The following is a 23858-nucleotide window of genomic DNA, read 5'->3' as shown; positions in this document are numbered from 1 at the left end:
CATAGGCAGGCTCCTTTAAAAACCACGAGTCCCCCAAAATCCATCCAAAATCTTCTGATCCTATACAGGAGAAAGAGACCAAGGAATTAGCCCAAAAATACAATCCATGGCTAACCATCACAAGGTCTAGGACACCTAATATAATGAATTGCATGGTTGCTACAAGGCTTTTGACATGTGACCTTGGGCTTGCAATGGTGTTAAATACACCATGAAAATATATGTGTACCCCCCTGCTAACATGCAGGGTAGCACTTCTAAAAATAGCAACTCTCTCCAATTCATGTAAAAATGTGTCTAAATCATCAGTACATCAATCCTGCAACTAATCTCACTGGGAACCCACCCCGAACCTGAGTAAAATTGTATCTGCATCTGTCTCTGAGCCTCCACCCTGATGAAATGTGCTTGTCTTTAACCACCCTCAAAATTTGCAATGGGATATTTTAGGGGTTAACAGGAATCCAACCTTGGAAAGTTGAAATGGGTCAACAGGTCCAATGAATTTAAAGTTATTTGGATTTGCAATCGCAGCGAATTGTGGTGCTTCTGAGCCGGCTAGGATTACCTGAGAATCTTCCCCCCACATGACTCAAATCTCCGCAGAAGAAACCTAGAGGAATCAAATCCATCATTGGCCACAATAACAATTCTTAGCACCTGAATGAGCTAACTAATCTGTGAATTTTAACCAAGCAAAGAACAAAAAATCTGAACTTTAACTTTTAACCCACAAATATGTTGAGTTTTCTAACTTGCATGCAGTGGAAAACAAAAGGAATAGATGAAGACAAGCACACCATAAAAACAATACACAATAATTTACCCAGGAAACCCCAATCTAGGGAAAACCTGCAATCTTGGTGTTTTATTTTATTCAGCTCAGCAAGTCTTTCAAAGATGATTACAAACAAGAGGGAAAATACTTCCCTTTGCCTCTGTAAACTCTCTGCACACTTGTCTGTGCTCTTCTCACAAACTCGACCTCAGTTTTGCACCTTTGCATGAACTCATGCAACCTATATGGCCTCCTCTGCGCACTGATTTCGGCCTCAAGGAAGTCTGCAAATTTCTGGAAGTAATCTGAGCTGAACCCACCTCTTTTCTTCCTCTAATTCGCTGATCTGAAACCCTAGCGCTGAGCTGAACCCGCCTCCTTTCTTCCTCTAATTCGCTAATCTGATACCCTAGCGCTGAGCTGAACCCGCCTCCTTTCTTCCTCTAATTCGCTGATCTGAAACTCTAGCGCTGAGTTGAACCCTTCTCTCTTTCAGTGAGCTGAACACCAAGATGTCTAGTGCATAATGACCAAGTTCTGCACCCTTTTTCCCTCTTAGAATTCGACTTGGGCCCACCACTGCCACGAATGGCTGAGATTAGATCTCCTTGGACAGCTGAGATCGATCTAATTTTTGACTATAGGAAAATTTAAATTTTCCTAAGTCAAAAACAAATAGAAAAAGGTAAACTGTGCCTTGGCCCCACTTGTGGGTCCCTCTGCCAAATTTAGTGCACCTGCTAAATATGGCAGAACCCTTCCTCCTTTAATCACATTTAACACAAGGAAACAGCTAACAATGGAAACCGGTGCAAATACCAAATGAAATCAGCATAGAGTTACAATAGAGAATAAGCACAAAAAATGGTAGAGGTCAAACTTTCAAACGATAGCAGAGGGCATTTTTTAGCAGTGAGAACTATGGAGTTGAATGAATGCCCTGCTCTGATACAACTATTGGACTGCAAGCTAGAATTAAAGATGAAGTGTCGATTGCATTACCATAAAAAATGATACACATATAAATACATTTTATAACTGTTGGATTCATATCGCAAGGTCTCCTGGACTCCTAGTGACGGTTCACATTCTTCACAATACCATAAAAAATGATACACATATAAATACATTTTATAACTGTTGGATTCATATCGCAAGGTCTCTTGGACTCCTAGTGACGGTTCACATTCTTCACAATAACCCTTACAGATTAGGAGTCTACCATTCTTGCTTCCCACAATCGTCTTCTTGTTGGAAATGCACCGAAGCTTGCTCCCAATGCTCCAAAACACAAGTAAAATGTTTGCTGCTGCTGTAGGAAGGTCTTATTGCTAAAAAAATGTGAGGAATGAGTGAATGAAATGTTTTCTTATAGAAAAAAGAGGCTGTTAGGGTTTCTTGAGAATTTTAAATTTTGATTTTTTCAAATGAATGTAAAAATCAGTTAGTTCTATTTTTGGAGTGAATAGATGTATTCATTGGTTATTAATTAAATGTTTTTAAATTTTAAGCTATCTGAAAATCCCACACCCTTCATGGGCACTTGGACAACCCCACAAACCAAAAAATTTCATGAAAACATGGCTTTTTTCACTGAAATGGCTTGGAAACACTGTCGGTCATACCATATGGCATTTCCAAATTCAAAAACATCGTACAATACAACCGAAGATGTTTCCTAACCATTTCATACCAATTTCCAGGTTTCTATGACTGTTCATGGCCATTCCCCGTGTTCCCTGCAACTTAGGCTAGAACCATGTGAAAATAGTGATGATCAACAGATAAGAGAAGGGGAAAATGTGATATGTACCCAAATAACCAATACACAATGAAATCATCATTACAACGCTAAAACCAAAGCAACTGAACATAACATCAATATACATGGTCAAAAACCAATCACTTGCACAATCCACTTTTCTCTAGACATCACACACTGAATCGTTGAGCATTTAGTCAGTTCAATAGAACTATAATAGTAATGCCAAGAAAAGTGTTGGCTTCATAAAATGCCCCTGGATCACACCAATCAACTCTCTGGAACATATGTACATTGTAAATAGCTACCACATATGGTCAGGTGCTCAGAATCATGCTCATACATCATATTAGGTAACAGGAAGTATTTATACAATGTGTTTGTGTGCACATGGAACCCTCCTGAGCATGCTTTGCTGTGAGGGTTATTTTAGAAATGACTGCTTCCCAGCAACACTGGCTGTAGGTGATAGGCTAGGTGACCCCTATGTTTCCATCTGAAGGTTTAAGGTGCCCTTTATAACTCTATCAGCCATGATTGGAAGGACTCTGGCCAATATATATGAAAATCCATGATTTCTTTGACATAAAATGTTATGAATGGTTGAAATAGATTGATTTGCCTAAGGCACACTTCTTTCATTCACCTTCTATTGTTTTTCATTGTTTCATATACTAATCTTAAAAAATTGACAAATAAAACAATAAAGCATATTAAAAAGATCGAACCTGAGAACTTCGACAAACTAGCAGATGAGGTGTCAAACCCAATGCTCTTAGTTCCCGAACACTATGCTGTGTTGGTTTGGTTTTCTGCCATTAACGAGACAAAATATATTAGCTAAGAGTTTGGTTTGACAGACAAATCAGAAAGATACCAAATATTATTGCAGTGTCTTATCAACGTAGCTTCAACCTAACAACACTTTTCTGTCTCAAAAGCTGATAATCAAGAAAGGCAAAGTTCTTGACAGCAATGTTCATCACCTGCTCTCCAACAACACCTATAACAGGTACAAGGCTTACATGGACCAGGCAAAAGTTTTCTGGCCCTGAAATAGAGAAGCAGAATATGAAATGCAGTTAGTTATATGCTAAAAGTAATTTACATCAAAAGAATCCATATCTGAAAATGAAAGTCATATAAGGCAACTCACCAACAGAATATGACAGTTGACGCAAAGATTCAATGAATGGCATTGATTCAATATCCCCTGAGTAGAAAAGTTTTAGTGGTTTGCTTCTGTAATATACTTGGGGATATGCAATTCAAATTTGTAATTCACCCACTGATATGTAAATAAAATGCATGCTGAGAAAATGAAATATTAATATTCCCACTAGAGGGAAAATGAAAATTTTGAACAAAATGCAGTAACAACTATTAAAAGAGCATAAGATGATACTTATAGTTACAGGAGCAGTTAGTCCATACCAACTGTTCCACCCAATTCAATGACGCAGACATCTGCTGGGCCTTCTTTCCCATCAACAGGAATTTGTGCTACAGCTATAATCCAATCTCGAATGGCATCTGTAATATGTGGAATTACCTATAAACCATGATGGCAGCCTTTTATCATTGCATAGTTGCAATCCCCGATACAAACAAAATACATAGTAGTTGCAGTGGAAACAGGAATTTTATATATTTCTTCATTAAAGCAAAAATTCTGGCATACATCTCATACCTGTACAGTCTTTCCTAGGTAGTTTCCCCTCCGTTCATTGTCGATAACGGACTGAACAAATTTAAATTATGTTAGTAATATTAAGCAAGCAGAGAATAAAACTTCAGAGATTTAAGTATGTGAAGGTCACCTGATATATCTTCCCAGTGGTGATATTGTTATTTCGAGTCAATGTCACATCTAAAAAGCGCTCATAGTTACCAAGATCCAAATCAACCTTTCAAGAAAGAAAAACATTTAGTAATCAATGGTCAATTTGTTACTTTACATTTGCTCAGAGGCAAAAACAAAAATTAATGTATGCCTTCCAGAAAATGAAACTGGTAGCTCTATCTCATTAATGTATTGCAAGACGTGATATAATTGATAGATTAACAAGTAGGAGAAACAGAGATGGAGAGAGTTAAATAAAGTACTCTAAGTTAACAAGTAGGACAACCAGACATGGAGGAACTTAAATAGAATACTCTCTGAAATTACTTCAAAAACTATGCCATGGATGCATATTTCCCTTGAAAAACACGAAAGAACACAAAGGCATGTCTTCCAAGGCTCTAGTAAACCAAAACCTGTAATGTGCCTACACAGCAAAAACGAAGAACACCCCACCTGGTAGATCCTTGTTTTGGCAATTTAATCTAAGGGATCAGTAAATTAGGCAGAACAAGATAAAAATCAATACAGTCTAGAAGGTAAGCTTAAGAGCCAAATATGGAAATCCTTTGTACCACAAACACCCAGCAACACAAATATTACAGTCAAGAAAGAAAGATATAGAAGCACAAAAGGGAAACGCTTTTGCTAAATTCCAAAGGCAGATCCCTACATAGTACATACTTGATCCTTGCATACTATTTTTTTGTACTTTTGTTGGCAATCCAAAAACAGCTAGATACTTTGAAGAATTAATTCTGTGATAGTCATAGCCTTTACATCAGCCTTGCAAACACAAAAATTATGGCCTTCAACATGTCTATGAAAGAGGTATCCAACACTATCCTCACCTATGAAGGATAGGTAGTATAAATGGTGACATCATATACTTACCTATAAGCAGTTTTCTCTGGCCAATCTTTTAGCGTATTCCTAGAGGTAGAATCAATGCTGAGTAAAGGATATGCAATGCTAATAAGCCTACAAAGGCAGTGCTGCCAGCTTCAATTTTAGGATATTCAGGTTAAATTTTAAAAGCTGTGCCTTTCATGCTCTAGCCATACCTTCTCAAATCTCTTCTTTTGTGGTTTTGAAGTATAGATGTCATATCTAAGGCAAATCAATCAGAACCACATTGACAGTGTTATGTAAACTTTAAGGGTTACTCTGATACCTTGTCAAATCTCTCCTTTACGGTTTTGAAGTATAGATGTCATACCTAAGGTAAATCAATCAGAACCACAGTGAGAGTGTTACGTAAACTTTAAGGATTACTCTGACAGTATTTACACCATGTATGGGGTGCTTCATGAGATTTAGTGTCCATGGTGTATGTTCAAACTTCAGCCCCTAGATGGTCCAAGATGGATTGGCACGTGAGAGATAGTCCTTGATGGATTTGCACAGTTAAGATAGCTTGCTCAGTGGATGTTTGAAACTTTGACCTCAAATAGTTGTTGGCTTAGTGTTCCTCCTGTTACTGCAAAATCTAGCAAGCCTAGTGCAAAGCCTCATTAGGCAACCTAGGTCTTATGGCAACAAGAGATCAGCCCATACTGTCCCCTCAGTGGCTTCTCTCCAGCTGTTTAGTGGTGGATATTATCCCCAGAAGAAAGGCTTCCCTGAAGAAATGGCCAATAAGATATTCAATTAATGAGGGTTCAAGGGTGATGCAAGGTCTAAAGATTGGAGAGAAAGATACCAGCGAAACACTGAAAAGGCAGAGATAAGAGTCGCTAAAGTTCAAGTACACTTTCCTAAGACCTTCATGACTTAGAAGAAAGCTGCTATAAGTTAGGGTTTTTATGTTATGCAGATCTAGGGCATTCAATGGAATAGCAGCTTGAGAGATAGCCTATGAGCGATAAGATCAACAAAAGAACAAAGGTTATTGAAGGGGCAAGCAAGGGTTAAGTAAAAAATTGTTTTAAACAGTTGAAACTGCATATCACAGCAATTAAAATCCAGACATCAGCCCTAAATTTGGAGTGATAACATGCAATTAATGCTAGAGTTTTCATTTTATATTTATGAAATGCATTCCCTTTTAATAGGGCAATAATAAATCGACAATAAATTGCTATTAAATGCAGATTAAGCTAACCCTAAACCTAGAGCTCCACAACTAGCTAGCATCACACGAACTAATCTATTCTAAGATTCATTATCAAAATGACAATGACTACAGCAACTATATCTATTCTAAGTGCTCTCCTTCGTTTTTATAGAGTAAGGGAGAGGAAGGCCAACAAGCATGCTATGCTACGTCAACAAGACAAACCCCAAACGCAGCACTCCTCTAACTAAGGTATCAACCTGTCAAAGTGAGGAAGATGGTATGCCCTCCAAGCAAGATGGCCCTCGTGCCAAGCATTCCTCTTCTATCTATGTGCCAAGTGATTACCATGCCCCTAGGGTCTAGTTCCTTGCCTCTTGATGCCTAGCGCTCCTCCTCAAGCTATGTGTCAAGGTGGTTACTTACCCTGTGTGCATAGCACCCATCTTCCATATGTCTAAAACTCCTCCAAAGACAAGTGTGCCCATGGCCTAGAAGATGCCCATGTATGCCACAGATATGCCAACTAACTCCACAAGATGTTGGACATACCCAAGCACAAAGGCCTAATTCAAGCACCCAACTAGTAAAGTACCCCCGAGTGTTAAGCAAGTAGTTGTTACATAACCATTTGTGCCTAGGACACTTGCCCCAAGCAAAAACCCAAGTAGGTTATCCCACATGTGCCAAGGGTAAGTATATTTGCCAACTCACCCACTCCACATATTTTCATTCAACATGAACCCCCTTGTTGCATATCCCTAAACACCAAATGGGACAGAACAATGGACTTACATAAACAAGAAAAAAATGAGCATAACAACAATGGGGTCTCTGCACACCCAAGATTTGGATAGCACTTGCTAATTTAGATCATAGTTTTAAAACTCTGACTCGAACTCTGAACAGGTCAAGGATCGACTCCAACTCGGTATCGACTCGGCCTAGTTGATTTCAATGACTCGGTCTTTGTAAAAAATACATTAAATATTTATTTACAAAAACAAAAAAACATAATTTTAAAGATTTTCATTCATGTTTCCAAACACAAAGCATTAGAATATAGAGAGAAGACAACATATGATCAAAGTAGGCTCATGAATATATCCATTATATCAAAATGGCACCCAATGCATTATCCAATACATGTAATATATATATATATATCGTAACAAAAACACATAACTAAGGAGGCTCTAAATGGTCTCTACAACAAAACATCACTAGTCACTAATCACTACTGGCTACTGCTAGAGAAGCCAACATCATCTGGCTCAAAATCTGAATCAGAGTCAGACAGGGAAACCCATGGCTCCTCCTCATCATCACGATCTCCAACTGCAACTGTAGAAGTAGTAGCACTAGCAGGTGCAGCAGCTGCACGCTAAGATAGACGAGTTATGTGCTTGTGTCGTGGTTGAGTAGAGGAAGTGCCTGCAACTAGAGGACTTGGGGTTGGGCCTGGTACTAGTGGATCTGCATTTAACTGAACATTATGTTCAACTAATGCCTCCATCTCTAAATCCAAATCAAGACCAATATCCTCATCAGAATCAAACTCTGTTGGATGACTCTCCACTACCCAATCTAATGTTGGATCAATATCTTCCAACACAATGGGATCTATATCAAGTCTTTTGTTCAGCAATTGGTTGCGTCTTAGTCGGAGGTTGTATTGGACATAGACTAGATCATTTAACCGTTTTTGTTCCAAATGGTTTCTCTTCTTCATGTGAATCCTCTCAAAAACAGCGCTCATACCAAGAAGCACTGCAAGTTTAACTCAAATACAGATTGCAAACTTTTGCAATTGAGGACAATGGCTACCAAATGCCTCCCACCATTGTGTTGCAAAAAACATAGTTGTGTAATGAGTTAGCTCAACAAATTATATCCAACTTTCAAATTATAAACAATTTAACAAAATAAGAATTTGAAAATTGAAATTGTTTGTTTACCTGGCTCATTTGCTTCCCTTGCAATCCTTGCTAGGTTCTTGCCAAAGGTACCTGTGGCTCTACTGAAACAAGTGATCTGTTGATGTATCTCCAGCTGGTCACTCTCCTTAGGGACCATGCGCTCAAGGCACTCAATCAATCCATCTCTAACCTCCCCAGTCAAAGCTTCTGCCTCCAAAGCTTTATAATGATACCTTGGGTTCAGAAAAAATCCAACTGCATGTATAGGGCGATGGAGTTGATTGTTCCATCTTTGATCAATGATTTCCCAAATGGGCCCATACTTAGCCACTCTATCCTTGTATGTTGCTTTTATTTGCTCTTTTACTTGATCCATAGCCTCATAAATGAAGCCCATAGCCAATCTTTCCCCATCCACCAACCACAACACCTTAACCAGTGGCTCAACAACCTTCACAATCTCTAGTGCCTTTTTCCAAAATATTTCTTCATTAACTTTATTTCTCACATCTTTGCCCCATTGACATTCATTCCATTCATCACTGGAAAACATCCTTTGCAAGTTTCTATGTTGGGAAAACATAGATTGCAATGTCAAAAAATGAGTTGCAAATCTAGTGATGGCAAGCCTAACAATATCCTTGGCCCCTGTGTTTTTCCTCATTAGGTTCAAAATCCATGAATGATTGTAGATATATTTTGTTATGATTTTGGCATGCTCTACAGTGTCCTTGATCCAATCTATTTTACCAATATCCTCAAGCATGAGGTCTATGCAATGCGCAGCACATGGGGTCCAAAAGATAGTTTTGTGTATTTCCTCTAACATTTTACTAGCAAGAACATAGTTAGAGGCATTGTCTGTGATGATTTGAACAACATTAGCCACCCCCACCTCTTCAACAACCTCATCCAAAAGCTGAAACAACAAGTGTGCATCTTTCACCCTATCAAATGCATCAACTGATTTTAGAAACATGGTTCCCTGTGGGCAAAAGATAAGAAAGTTTATGATGGTACGGTTCCTTTGATCAATCCATCCATCTGACATGATGGTACATCCTATTTTTGCCCATGAGCTTTTGAAATATTTCAAATATTCATCAATGGACAAAACCTTTTTTTGCAAAAGAGATCCCCTTAACTCATGCATAGTAGGGCCTTTGAAGCCCTTTCCAGCAACAAATATGGCATCAAACATAGGTTCATAATATGGTGAACAAGAAGCATTGAAGGGGATATCAACATCATACCACCATCTAGCTATGTAACCACAGGCAGTTTCTCTCAATTCTTTCTTCCAATGGTCATCTAAAGTGGGCTGCATTTGACCTATATCAGCTTGAGGACCATGTGAACTATCAGAGGGAGAGGAGGGTGTGAAATAACTTTTGATAACACCCTTCTTTTAATTTTACCCTTACCCTTTTCTTGAATAGACTCCAAAGAGGGAGGAACATAGCAAAAGGGGTTGGATGCATCAGTGCAAGGGATAGATGAAAAGCCCTCATAATCAAAATTGGGATTGGCAGCCATCATATGTTTTATACTCCTCTTCCTCCCAATTTCAACCTCTATTTCTTTTTTCCTAGCTTTTTCTTCCTCAAACTTCTCAAATTTTTCTAGCAACTCCTTCCTAATATCCCCAATTTGTTCTGTTGGTGCTGCACATGGAACAATTTGGCCTCTAATACCATCCAAGTGTTGTTTCAGCCTATGAATGCCCCCTCTACCTCCCTTAATTTTTCTATGACAAAATTTGCAATGCATTTGATTATCAATCATCTTAGCATATGCTCAAGCAGCATCTTTCATTCTAAGAGCCATTTTCTGATATTTGGACTTGGAAATAAAATGACAAAAATCTGAAAATGAAAAGAAAAGAAAAACAACTCTTCAATGTTCATTTCTTTTACAAAAATTACTCTTTTCAATTTCCAGATTTGCAAAAAAAAAAAAAACAAGCAAAGGCAGATTTGAGAAGTGAAAAAAAAATACCTCTAGGCTCTAGCCTCCTCACTATTGCCCAAAAGACTCCTCATTGCTGTTCCAAAAACCAACTCCACAACTCTTCACAAACTCCTCACAAATGCTCACACAAATGCAATGAGATAGCTATGAGGAAATGTGAGGGGGTTGGGTAACTTTTATAGGCTTTGGAGAGGTTAGATGGACTTGCAAAAAACCTAAAACCCAAAAAAAAATCTAATTTGGAGTCCATTGTTCCCTCCTTTTTCCGTTGTGGACCGGTTTTGACTGGTTTGGCCGGGTTATGTCGGGTTTGGCCGAACCGGCCGAGTCAGTGACCGATTCGATCAGTTCGGTAACGGACCGGCCTTTGGGCCATTTTTTGTACCGAGTCGGCACGGGCAAGGGTCCGACTTGATCAACTCGGCCAATTCCGATTCGGTTCAGCGGTTTTTTAAAACATTATTTCAATTAGATGGAAAAAGGCATCTCCATGAATAACAGCGTGAAATTGGTTGTTATATTGATAATAGATATTAAGATACAAAACACTGGGGAGAAACCCCTATTTATAATGATACAATGCATAAACCCGAACCCTAGCCTTATGTCACCTATCTATGCCTTTATTATATGATGGACGCCTTTGTACACATATGACCTTATTACAAAGGTATTACCTATGTGGTCATTAGTTACACAGCAACACTGCACGCATCTCCAAGTAACTGCACCTTTCTTGTCCATGTGTCAACAATAGATGAAAAAGGGCCATGAATCAAAATGCCCATCACTAAGACTCTCTCCCATGAACCGCTCTCCCTCCAAGCAAAGTGTTCCTCACACAGTGAGTGCTCATATAGCTGAAGAAGAATGGAGAATGTGTTTGGGACAGTAAACACCCAAAACTAACAGGTGATATATTCCCTAAAATAATATTTGTAACATTGTTCTAACTCTCAACCAAAGATCTTCACTCTTCAACTCATTTCAAACTTTCTCACATAAAGAGTGGTTCTAACATTCAGTTTATCTTTTGAAACATGCTCTAACTGATACATGCGCAGAATTTGTGCCACAATGATTCAGAAATGCTTCATAATACTGCCAATATGCTTCTCAAATAGCTAAAAGAACTTTGCGAAGCATGCTGAGAAGTGCTCTCAAATTCCTTTGAAATTTGTCCCAAAATAAGCTAATCAAATGATCAAATTGCTGGAAAATAGATATTCAAATGAGATATAGAGGGCTAGAACAAAAGAGTGCAGAGTCAAGGATACAAAAGATCACAAACATTCCTCAACTAACAGGAATCGAATGATAAGTGTATTATCCAAAGTCACCCAAGCCATGTCAAGAGTGATGTCCTTTAGGTACAAATCTTATGTGTGAAAGAATGGCTAGCCTATAAGAGATTGGTGGGCTTTGGAAGCACCCAAATCTGAAGGTTGAGCTCCATTGATTGCCTTGTTGTTTTCTTCCTCGAATTTCGTTTAGATGGAAAGTTCATGTAGAGCTTCCACAACTTACCCAAAAAGGAAGTGAGCGGTCAAATACATTACTCTTTGAGTCTGGACTTTTATGCAAAGCATATGACAACATTGAGCATGAACAGAAACTAAAACTGTTTCCACCAACCGATGGGTTTCAATACAAACAATACTGAATAATCACCTTGATGAAGAACCTCCTAAATGGTGATGGCCACTCCTTCCTATTGACAAATACAATAATGAAAAATAGGAATCTCATGATAAGGGCTAATCCTTGGATTGTATAAGTTTTTTTGTACACTCTTACCATTAGCATAATTTCACTAAATTAATTAAGGGCGACACTAGCATCGTTTAGATTACTCACATATGAGCAAATCACACTCACACTTGCATAATTGAAAGCACACTTCGGACGGCACTGGTAGAAAAATCACAGAGCTAGGGTTTACAGTAGAAGTTCAGAGTTGGGCACCATGGAGAGGCAAGAGCGGGGAGTTCCACTCCCTCCTACAGTCAAGCAGCCTCTAATAGATTCAAGAAACCACTGGGGACTGAAACCAAGTTTCTAGGAGGAGGGAAACAAGAAAACAGAAGCTCAAAGGGGAAGGAAGATACGCAGGAAGAAGTCAGACAGGAGAAGCAAATAGAAGAAGTAAATCAGAATGCTGACACAAGAAATCGGACTGGACCATGTAAGCCTCGGGCAGCCATCACACCCCGAGTGGTGTTAAGTGATCCAGCGCTACAAGCGCATAGGGAACACATGGAGACTTATGCAGTCATCTGTAAATTCATGGGGTTATGGCCAATGAAGAAAGCTTTACATGTTTGGATAAAGAATCATTGGAAACCTAAGGGGGATATAGATCTGCACCTTGGATCCAAGGGTTTCTTCACTGTAGTTTTTACAAACATAGAGGATAAAGACAGGGTGTTTGAAGGAGGGTCGTACTTCTATGCTGCTGCAGGCCTTTATATGTGGCCTTGGGTGATGAATTTTGTCCCGGAGCGTGAGACGTTCACTTCGGTCCCGGTTTGGGTAAGGCTCTATTCCCTACCTCTAGATTATTGGCAGCCAGAATCATTAAAGGCAATAGGAAATAAACTAGGGCATTTTGTAAAAATATCAGAGGCCACAATGCGGGGAAAGTATACCTCCTTTGCTCGTATATGTGTAGAGATGGACCTCTCTGGAGCTCTACCGGATGAAATAATTCTAGAAGTTTTTGATGAAGAATGGGTGCAAGCAGTAGACTATGAGCATATTCCTTTCAGATGCCGTAAATGTCATGAACACGGGCATCTATTCAAAGACTGCCCCCTAAACAAAGTGGAAAGCAGAACTAAAGCAACATCAGGGAAAGAAACTGAAAGCTACAACAAAGTGGGGAGCAGAGGTAGAGGAGGGAGAAAGTACCAAAAAAAATCAACAAGGAAAAGCAGTTAAGTCAAAATAGGTTCAAGGTATTAGAAGAAGAAGAGGAACATGATAAAGAGAACCAGACACTGGAGGAAAGCCCTATAGAGAAGGAAAAGGAAGAGAGCATGGAGGATATGCCTGAAAACAACCAACAAAAGGAGGATTTGCTGAACACTATGGAACTCGATAGGGACCAAGAGATGACCCCGAGCGAGGTGGGAACAAAGGATCATGAACTGCAAGACATTCTTGATAGGGAGCATCTAGATCTGGGAAAGTTCCTAGAGCAAGGAACTACCAAAGGAATGGATTCGCTACCTCAAGAGGAGTTTAATAGAGTGCAACAGTTATTCCTATGGAGAACCCAAGCAAAAGGTTCGTGTTTCAAAAGAAACCATGATAGTCAGGACAACAAAGGGGTGAAAACAATGAAGGCAACATCAGGACTAGCTCCTAGGAACCCAGGCAGGAAAAGAGGTAGGAAAAAACAGAATGAGTTGCTGATAGAATGTGGAAAACTCATGATAGATTCAGGTAAGATGAAAGACCTAACTAGTTACTCATTTACAAATATTTCCTAATGAAGCTCACAACATGGAATATTAGAGGTCTAGGAAGTAAAAGGAAGCAAAGAAATCTTAGCAATAGAATGAAAGAAGAAAAACCAGATATGATTTTCATCCAGGAAACAAAATGTTCAGTAGAAAAAATAAGAGAGATACATAGCAAATGGCTTATCAAATATGAATATCTAGAAGTTAAAGTAGACAAAGCAGCAGGAGGGATTCTCACACTCTAGAACCCTCAAAAACTTGGCATCCTAGATGCTGAAGCATCCAAGAACTATTTATCAGTGGTTATCCAACCTTTGGGGGACAAGGAAGTTTATTTACTCACAAATGTTTATGGTCCACAAAAGCCGAACGATAAACTTAGACTACTAACTTCATTGGAGGAGTTAAAAGCAAGACATCCGAGTATCCCCTGGATTCTGGGAGGGGACTTCAATATGATCAAGTCTCTATCGGAAAAAAAAAGGGGGAACCAGATCACTAGGCAGAGATTCTATAGCATTTCAGAATTTCATACACAACATGAAACTGGTTGATACAGAGACAAGTAATGGCATTTTTACCTGGAATAATAAGAGGGGAGGAGCAGCTCAAGTGGCCTCTAAACTTGATAGATTCATTATCTCGGAGGACCTCATCCTCACAGGCCATAACCTGGTATCTATGATACTTCCTTTTGGAGGCTCAGACCACTGGCCTATTCAACTTGAAGCGTCCTTTATAGGAACTCCAAGAAACAGACCATTCAGGTTTGAAAACATTTGGCTTAGCCATCCTGACTTCATCAACAATATTGAAAGATGGTGGACAAAAGATACGCAAGTTCAGGGTACTAAAATGTTCCTTCTGCAGCAAAGATTGAAACACGTTAAACAAAGGCTTAAAGATTGGAATAAGAATGTATTTGGCAATATATTCGAAGCCAAAAAAGTAGTAGAACGGAAACTATAGGAAATTAACCAAACCATTATTACAGAGGGCTTCACAGAGGAGAGTAAGGAACAGGCTGATCATGTTCAACAAGAATGGGAAGGCTTATGCAAGCAAGAGGAGATTTTCTGGAAACAGAAATCGAGGGTACAATGGTTAAAAGGAGAAAAGAAATACAAGGTTTTTTCACAAATCTACCATGGATCATAGGTTACAAAACAGGATTTTAAAAATCAAAGATACTCATGGAAAACAGCTCACCACACACCAAGAAATAGAAATAGTTCTGGTTCAGCATTTCCAAGACATAGCCAAGGAGCCTCTCATAGACAAATCTCAATTTATCAAGGACTTCTCAAAGCATATTCCTAAGCTAGTGACAAGAGAAGACAATTATAATCTTAATAGGCCAGTGAATGAAGAGGAAATCAGCGAAGTCATCAAAGAAATGCAAAATGGGAAAGCTCCAGGTCCGGATGGTTTCAACGTTGACTTTTTCAAAGCATGCTGGGAAATAGTCAAGCATGATATCCTCGATGTGGTGGAGGACTCAAGGAAGAACAAAACTGTTCTGAAAGTGCTCAACACCTCTTTCATAGCCCTGATTCCAAAGCAGGAGAATGCTATCACTCCAAATAGATTTAGACCCATAGCATTATGCAACGTGGTGTATAAAATTATTTCAAAAGTAATTGCGAACAGACTTAAACCCTTGCTCCCAACTCTAGTGTCTGAGGAGCAAATAGGATATGTGGAAGGTAGGCAAATTCTTAATAACATCATTCAGGCGCACGAGGTGGTTCACTCACTTAAGAGCAATAAGCAGGCAGGTATGATCATTCAGCTTGACCTAGAAAAGGCTTATGATAAACTGAGCTGGGCTTACATCAAGGAAGTACTGATAGCATATGGCTTTGACCATAACTGGATAAGATGGGTAATGGCCCTTGTAACCACCCCAAGTTTTTCAATCCTGCTAAATGGATCACCATCAAAGACCTTTAAGCCCTCGAGAGGACTCAGACAAGGAGATCCGCTCTCACCCTTCCTATTTATTCTCATGATGGAAGGGCTAGGCAATGCGATTAAACATGCCAAAGGAGAGGGCAAAATCCAGGGTCTTAAACTCACTTTAAATGGGGATGCCCTGACCCATCAACAATTTGTGGACGACACCATGTTGCAGGGCATACCCATAGTCAAGGAAGCTCAAGCCTTCAAACAAATCCTAAACGACTTTGCTATGGCTGCAGGGACAGAGGTAAGCCTAAGCAAATCTAAGATTTTATTTTTTAATACTGACATTGCTATTCAGAGAAACCTCACCAGAATTCTAGGCTTCCAAAGAGATATGCTACCCTCCAGATATTTGGGAGTACCTCTAACAGACAAACCTCTAAGCAAGGCAGTTTGGGAGCCGGTCACTAATAAGCTTCAGGACAAAATCAGGAAATGGACTATCAGGTCTTTGAATATAGCAGGACGGCTAGTACTTACAAAAGCTATCCTTCAAACTGTCCCCATCTTCATGCTCTCAGTCCTTCCAGCTCCTAAAGGAGTAATGCAACACATCAGAAATATCCAAAGGGATTTTCTTTGGGGCAAGGGGGAAGAGAAGAAGAAATGGGCTTTGGTAGCCTGGGATAAAATATGTAAGCCAAAGATACATGGAGGTTTGGGACTTGATGACCCTGAAACCCTAAACAAAGTCTTGGGGGCAAAACTATGGTGGAGATGGCTAAAAGAATCGGTTTCCCCTTGGGCCAAAATATGGAAACAGAAATATGCAAGCAATTGGCATGAAAGGGATTACATTAGGATGACAGGACTCATCAAAGGCTCCCACATTTGGAACAAAACTTGGGAAAACAGAGCCATAGTTTAGAAACATAGTTTCTAGGAGATCAGAGATGGAAACCTTGCTTGGTTTTGGGAGGATAATTGGCAACAGGAACCTAAACTGTTAAAAGAAGAATTTGTCAATCTCAAGAATGAAACTGATGATAAAGGGTTACGCAAAGTAAATGACTTTTGGGATCAGGAAAGAAGTGATGGAAAATGGAGAAAATGGAAGAACCTAGTTTACAGTGATGACTCCCCATTGAAAGCCCAGGCAGAAGCTCTTACAGTCATCTTGGAATAGAGAAAGATTCTAATATCAACATCTTCAGATCAACTAAGATGGGGTAAAAACAATGAAGGCAACTTTAACCTCAAAGAGGCCAAGCGAATAGCCCTGGGGCTAGACTTCCCAAACCCTGATAAGGTATGGAAGGACCTATGGCAAAGCCAAAACTGGATGAAAATTAAACTATTCATGTGGTTAGTGCAGCATAAAAAAAATTTGACTTGGGAAAATCTCAAGAAAAGAGGGGTAGCTAGACCATCCAGATGCCAACTATGTGAATTACAGGAGGAAACTATAGAACACCTTCTTAACCTATGCCCATTCACCTCCACCTTATGGAATTGGGTGGCTTCAATCTTTAAACAAACAGACAGGGACATTGGCAGCATTTCTAGTACTTTGAGGAACTGGAGGAAAAATTTCTCAGCAAATGAAGTAATCAACAAGGCGTGGGCTTTGGCTCCAGGCTTTATAATCTGGGATGTCTAGAAAGAACGCAACAATAGAATCTTCAAGAACAAGATTAGGTCACCTCAAAGCATCATGACTCAAATTATAAGACAGCTCAGAGAGACTATAGGAACCCTTTTAAAAAACCTCCCTGATAACCAACCTCAGGTTCAGGATGAGCAGATACTACTAAATTTGGGACTGCAGGGGCTCTCCCCCAAGGGCACAAACAAGACAGTAAGTTATATATCAACTGATAAGGAATTTTGGCAACCTCCACCTCAGGGTTTTATGAAATGTAATATAGATGGAGCCTCAAAAGGAAATGGTCGGATATGGAGGGGTCATAAGAGATGAAAAAGGTTTCATAAAAACCATCTTCACTGTCATTTGGGGAAGGCCACCAATAATATGGCAGAGCTCATGGCCATGGAACATTGCTTAGAGATCCTAAGGGACTCTAATCTACATAACATCATAATTGAAGCTTATTCCGAATTGATAATTAATTCGGTCAAGAAAATTGGTAATGGATCAGCACCAAACAGAGTGTCGAGACACTGGAGGTTACTGCAAGTCTATCAACGCATTCAATCACACCTGCAAAACATGAGAACCCTTAGTTTTATCCATGTGCGCAGATCAGCCAACAGATTAGCAGATATTTTGGCAAACGAAGGTGTGCTCTATTCAAAAACCAATATTAGATATGACTGGATAGGGATTCCCCAAGGACATTTGAGGGAAGAGTGTGCCAGACAGGCGACCTTAGACAAAGAGCTCTATTAGAGCAAGGGGAATAAGTAGGATGAAGACTGTGGGAGACAAAGAAATTTTGGTCCACAGGGGAAAGCAGTAGATGGAAAAGCGAGAGTAGGAGGTTAGGTATCCCTCTAAAGTCTACATTTGACCTTCGGGCGAGAATTGCTCCTGGTACTGTATACATTAATGGTACTCAGGCCGGAGAATACAAATAGGTTTAGATGGGCCAAAGATACACTTATGGACCCTAATTCTAGCAAAATTAGAACAGGGACCCTGAGTCATTGGAACATGGATGCCGATAATAGGGAAGCAGGTCGGTGAAATCGCAGCAATCCCATGCATTTCGCGTGGAGAACAGCAAGAAAGATAACGAGCAAAGTTGCGGGGGAGCGCCGCCCCCCCCCCTTCGAACCGGCTCCCAATCCGCGCTCCGGGCGGGAGCGGGTCGGGAACGCGCTCCCGATAAAAAAATTTCGCTCCCTGCCAAAATCGAGATCGATTTCCGGAGCGAATTGTGCGAAAAAAATTCCGCAGACGCCAAAAAAAAATAATTTAACCAAAAAAAAATGTTTTAAAAGGGCTTGGGGGGCAAAAAATATTTCATTGTGACTTGAATGAGTTGAGGAGAGCAAAGGAGATTGAGCAAAGGAGCGAGGAGAAACGAAGAGCGAACGTCAAGGAGCAAGGAGCAAGCCTGGAAGGAGGTTAGTAACTTAGTAATTTAGTAGTTTAAACTTTAGTTACTTAGTAATTTAGTAATTTAGTTTAGTTTAGTTAATTTAGTTAGTTTAGTTTAGTTCATTTAGTAAATAAATCATGAATCTAAATAAATTAAATTAATTTTCTCATTCCTATTCCCATTCCCATTCCCATTAAATTTTGCAGATTCAAAAGCCTACAAATATCAAACATCATGGACCTGGCTATATTTCTTGGCATTTTCCTCTTCTTGGTCCCTTTTCTGGTTATTATGGTGCTAGAGAGTAGGAAACGGAGGGGCCAAAATGAAGAGGGGGATGAAGAAGCTGGAGAAAGTGGATTTGATGAAAACCTCGGTGAGGAGGAGCTGGAGGAGGGTGAACATGACTCTCAAAAAACTCAACAAGACCAAACCCCATTGTGAAAATATGTTAACAAGCCTGAAGCAAGGAAAGGGGGTGGAACCACTAAATTTCATTACCCCCATTGCAACAATAATTACACAGGTTCATACACCCGTGCCAGAAAACACCTCTGCGGAAAAAGGCCATGGGATGGAGATAAACAAATAGGAATCAAAACTTGTGCAACTGTGTCAGCAGCAGATAGAGCCAAATACATAAGGGAAGAGGAGGAAGCCCAATACAAATCTAAAAAATCAAGGGATTTCTTTGAACCAAGCTCACAATCACAAGCACAAAGAACTCCTTCAGCATCCTCCCAAGGCAGTGGATATGGAGGCATAGGGTCAACAGCTTTAAGGCGTAGAACCATATCAGATTTCCTTGATGAGGGGTGTAGGAATGATGTGGATTCAAAAGTTTACAGATTTCTCTATGCATGTGGGATATCATTCAATGTTCTTCGCTCACCTTATTGGCACGAAATGGTTTCTGCCATAAATGATGCCCCTAAAGGATACAAGAGCCCTGGGTATGACAAGGCAAGAACCGTTGGACTTGATCATGAAAAAGCAAAAATATCACATTCTTTGAATAGAATGACAAGTTCTTGGACTGACCATGGGGTGTCCATTGTATCTGATGGATGGACAAATGTAAAAGGCAAGCCATTGATAAGTGTTCTTGTTGTGTCTGTTAGTGGCGCCATCTTTCTAAGTGCGTATGATTACTCAGACAAGTTCAAGGCTGCCATCAACATTGCAGAAGCATTACTTGAAACAATTGACCGTATTGGGCCATACAATGTCATCCAAGTCATCACTAATAATGCTCCTAATTGTAAGGCAGCGGGAGCAATTATTGAGGATAAATACCCCAACATATTTTGGTCTGGGTGTTTGGTTCACACATTGAACCTTCTGATGCATGATGTTGTCAAGAACAAAAATGCACAATACAAATGGATTGGTGATTTGTACAAGAAAGGCAAACAAATGATAAAATTTATTACAAATCGTAGCAATACCCATGGCCTTTTCCGCAGTCACTCAAGATTGGAGTTGTTGAAGATTGCAAAGACTAGATTTGGTAGCTATTACCTCACCTTCAGGCGCCTTTTGAAGGTAAGAGAGTCATTGGCTAGCATGGTATCAAGTCCACACTGGCAGGTATTAAAGGAAAGGGCTACAAATGCAACTGACAGGCGAGGTTTTAAACTGGTGGAGGAGGCCGCTCTTGATGGTATGTTTTGGTCAAGTGTGAGGCAAGTATTGGATTTCACCAAGCCCATTTATCACATGATTCGGTTCGCAGATACAAATAAACCAATGATTGGCGAGGTGTATGAGCAGATGGATACCATGTTGGGGCAAATAAAAGATATTGTTCATAACAAAGATCCCGACTTGTACAAACTGATTCACGATTGTGTGTGTGTACGGTGGAATAAAATTAATCTTCCACTACATTGCTTGGCGTATATCCTTACACCAAGATACTACTCTACATCTTGGTTGGGCCAACCTGCACCAGGGGGTGGGATTAGGACCAAACCCCATTAAGATGCAGAGGTAACTAGAGGATATTTGGATGCATTAGAAAAGTTGATACCTGACAGGGAGGAATGTGCAGCTGTGCGCCTTAAAATAGGCGGATACTTCAGTGGCACTGGTTTGTTTGGTACCTTCCATGCAATGGAAGACAGAAACAGATTTGATTCTCTCATATGGTGGGAAACATATGGCGGCCATGGACTTTTGCCAAAATTGGCAAAAAAAGTTCTATCACAGGTTGTAAATACTTCTTCTGCAGAGAGGTGTTGGAGCACCTACAGCTTCATACATAATGTGAAAAGAAACAGACTTAATGAAAACCGGGCAGAAAGCATGGTTTATGTGCACTACAACTTGAGGTTGTTGAGTCATTACTGTGATCGAGCTTATGAGGATCCCACATATAAAATTTGGGACAACCACCCAGAGGATGACAATTTGGAGGATGGCACTATACATCTTGAAGAACTGGAAGAGGAACTTATAAGGGATGAAGATGAAGCAGCTGCAGCTGCCATGCCACCTCCACCTTCCAGTAGCAGTGCTCGAGTTCTGAGTCTTGTTCCTTTGTTGTCGCCACCTCCATCTACACCCTCACGTGGAGGGCATGTGCCTTCTAGTTCTGGTCGTCGGTCTGTGCGAGAGACTCCTAGAAGACCACCACGACCTGCTCATATAGGAGACTCTTGTGGCAAGGGCCACATGTAGATTTACAGTTTACTTGTCTTTTCTAGTTTCTATTAGTTTTCATCACTGTTGAGTCTTGAGTCCTTGACTCTTGACTCTTGACTCTTTCATATCATAATGATATTTTTTGTAAACGATATATGACTGTGACAATGAAAGTTTGAAGTTTGAAGTTAGCAATTATAACTCATTGGTAATGATTGTGAATTATGAATATGATGCTTCGTGAAAGACTAAAGTTGTTTCATTTCATTTCATTATTCATAATTCATTTTATAACATTTCATTTCATGTTAACAGTGAGAACTTAGAAATATCTAAGATATTATTTCTTGTAATGGTTAAACTTAGCTTACAAGTACAACTTTGGTGATCAATGATGATAAATGTTATATATTGAATTTTTAATTTTGAAAGCTTGAAGTTGAAACTTCAAGATTTGTTTTGATGAATCATGATTCACGAGACTCAATATGTTGCAGTGGTAATATGTATGTTACTAACTTGTGGACATGGTTGATGAAGATTATAACTTCTTGATGATTGATGTGATATGGTTCAATGATCAATCTATGTTTTTTTATGTTTTTTATATCTAATCATCATTCTACATGTTTTTGTTGACATATATGTATCAAAAATTTTAAAAAAATAAAAAATAAAAATAATATATATATAGATATATATATAGATATATATATATATATATATATATATAGATATATATAAAATCGCTCCGGGATTCGCTCCCAAACCGGGAGCTTCTGAAAATGTCGCTCCCGCTCCCATTTTCGCTCTCGCTCCCCGCTTTCGCTCCCGCTCCCAAGTAACATTGATAACGAGGAACCGGACCCGAAATTGTTTAGGCGGGATATTAAGCCAGCTTCGGGTCCAAAGCAGAGGTTAAGTACTGGGCTAGTCGCACGACCTCATCGGGATCGCGCGCAAATGGTGGATTTTGGGCGGGTAAAGTGATCGGAAGTTAATGCCCCAATCGGACCCGATATGCTTATTAAATATGGTCTATTGGGCTCATCGGGTCCGATTTGAAGGTTAAAGGGTGTGCTTGTTAGCCACCCGATATGATTCTCGACCGCTTGATCTTTGGTGGAGAATCGAACGATCATTGGTGGACTGTTCGTTCGGTTAGATGGGCCCTTGGCCCGTGGTGTGAAATGACGTCTCCTTTGTACACACTGTCTCTTTTTTTTTTTAATTTAATGAATAGAAAGACCCACTCTTGCCTTAGCAAAAAAAAATAGATTACTCACATATATAGTAGCCTCTGTGCTCCCTTGGCTAAGAAATGTCTCAAAATCTTTTAGTGTGATTTTGTACAAAGCACGATGTCAATAACCAGAGGTTTATGATAAAAATATTGAATGAAAATCAAAAACATTACGAACTGACAACTGGTTTCTATAGAAACTCAATCTAATCAGAATATTATATAAATGTCCAGACCCAGACACCAGTTCATGCACGACATACCTATAAACCCATGTGTGAGAAGACAACGATGAAAATGCTTACCTCGCCACCATCGTCAAGCACAAAAACTTCTCCATGCTCAAAGGGAGACATGGTCCCTGCATCTGTATTCAAATATGGATCTGCAAAATTCATCAAGCACTCACGTTAAATGCTGAATCAAGATAATATAAATCCTAAATATTATACTTATAGGGGAAAAAATATGATGGGTGAAGGCATTACCAATTTTAATAGAGGTAACTCGAAGTCCGCATGCCTTCAACACCACTCCAATGCTGGAAGCTGTGACCCCCTTGCCCAGCCCACTGACCACTCCACCAGACACCAGCACGTATTTCATCCTCCCCGATTCTAATTCTATGAACTTCTCGGTTTTGCACTCAACAATCCAGTCGGTGCCAAGTTTACAACTTAAATAAACTAGCCATCGTAAGGAACATGGCCTAGCGCGTATATTTTTGGATGCTCCCTCCAGAGTAATTTGTCGTCCTAGGATATGGCCAAACGCGTGCTTTTTCAAGGGACTGTAGCGTAAGGACTAATATGATTTGATCAGAATTCCCGGTCCACTTTGTGTTATTCCCGATAGGGTTCCGTCCAGTGAAGTATTAAAATAAATCTAAATTCATAACCAACAAATATTTTAATACGTAATTCAAAGTTTATTTTAGTTTTTTAAAATAATAATAACTAAATATGAAATTAATCTATCATACTCTTTGGGAGAAGAAGGGATATATCCTCCGAATCTGTTTGTCTACTTCCTCGTAAATTTCCCAAATAGTTCATTCTCTTAACATTTATAAGAAATTAAATAAAAATTGAATCTAAATTTACAACCCTTATTTTCACCCTAAGCATAGAGAATAATACACTCGAGTTATAAAATTTGGCCAAACAAAAAAAATAAATAAATAACTAAATTATAATAATATAA

At 39.5% G+C, this 23858-nt stretch overlaps 1 protein-coding gene across 1 annotated transcript in view; it reads right to left on the bottom strand.

The window, feature by feature from the left end:
- The window catches only part of LOC149174121 (uncharacterized), a 193035-nt gene extending 169520 nt beyond the window's left edge, over window positions 1–23515 (bottom strand). Inside the window, exons 1-8 of the mRNA XM_089419184.1 lie at window positions 23144–23515; window positions 22961–23040; window positions 4361–4447; window positions 4231–4281; window positions 3975–4092; window positions 3697–3753; window positions 3527–3591; window positions 3269–3352 (exon numbers count right to left, since the gene is read on the bottom strand). Of these exons, the coding sequence (XP_089275310.1) occupies window positions 3269–3352; window positions 3527–3591; window positions 3697–3753; window positions 3975–4092; window positions 4231–4281; window positions 4361–4447; window positions 22961–23040; window positions 23144–23261 (660 nt within the window). The 5' untranslated portion in view covers window positions 23262–23515. The remainder of the gene's footprint in view (window positions 1–3268; window positions 3353–3526; window positions 3592–3696; window positions 3754–3974; window positions 4093–4230; window positions 4282–4360; window positions 4448–22960; window positions 23041–23143) is intronic.
- Window positions 23516–23858: the final 343 nt, after the last annotated feature.

This window comes from Pinus tabuliformis, chromosome 4_1 (assembly GCF_031772625.1).
Source record: "Pinus tabuliformis cultivar Carrire ecotype Pingquan chromosome 4_1, CPIR1, whole genome shotgun sequence".
Lineage (NCBI taxonomy): Eukaryota > Viridiplantae > Streptophyta > Pinopsida > Pinales > Pinaceae > Pinus > Pinus tabuliformis.
Note: the sequence above shows the minus strand (reverse complement) of the source record. Positions and strands in the feature narration are given on the sequence as shown.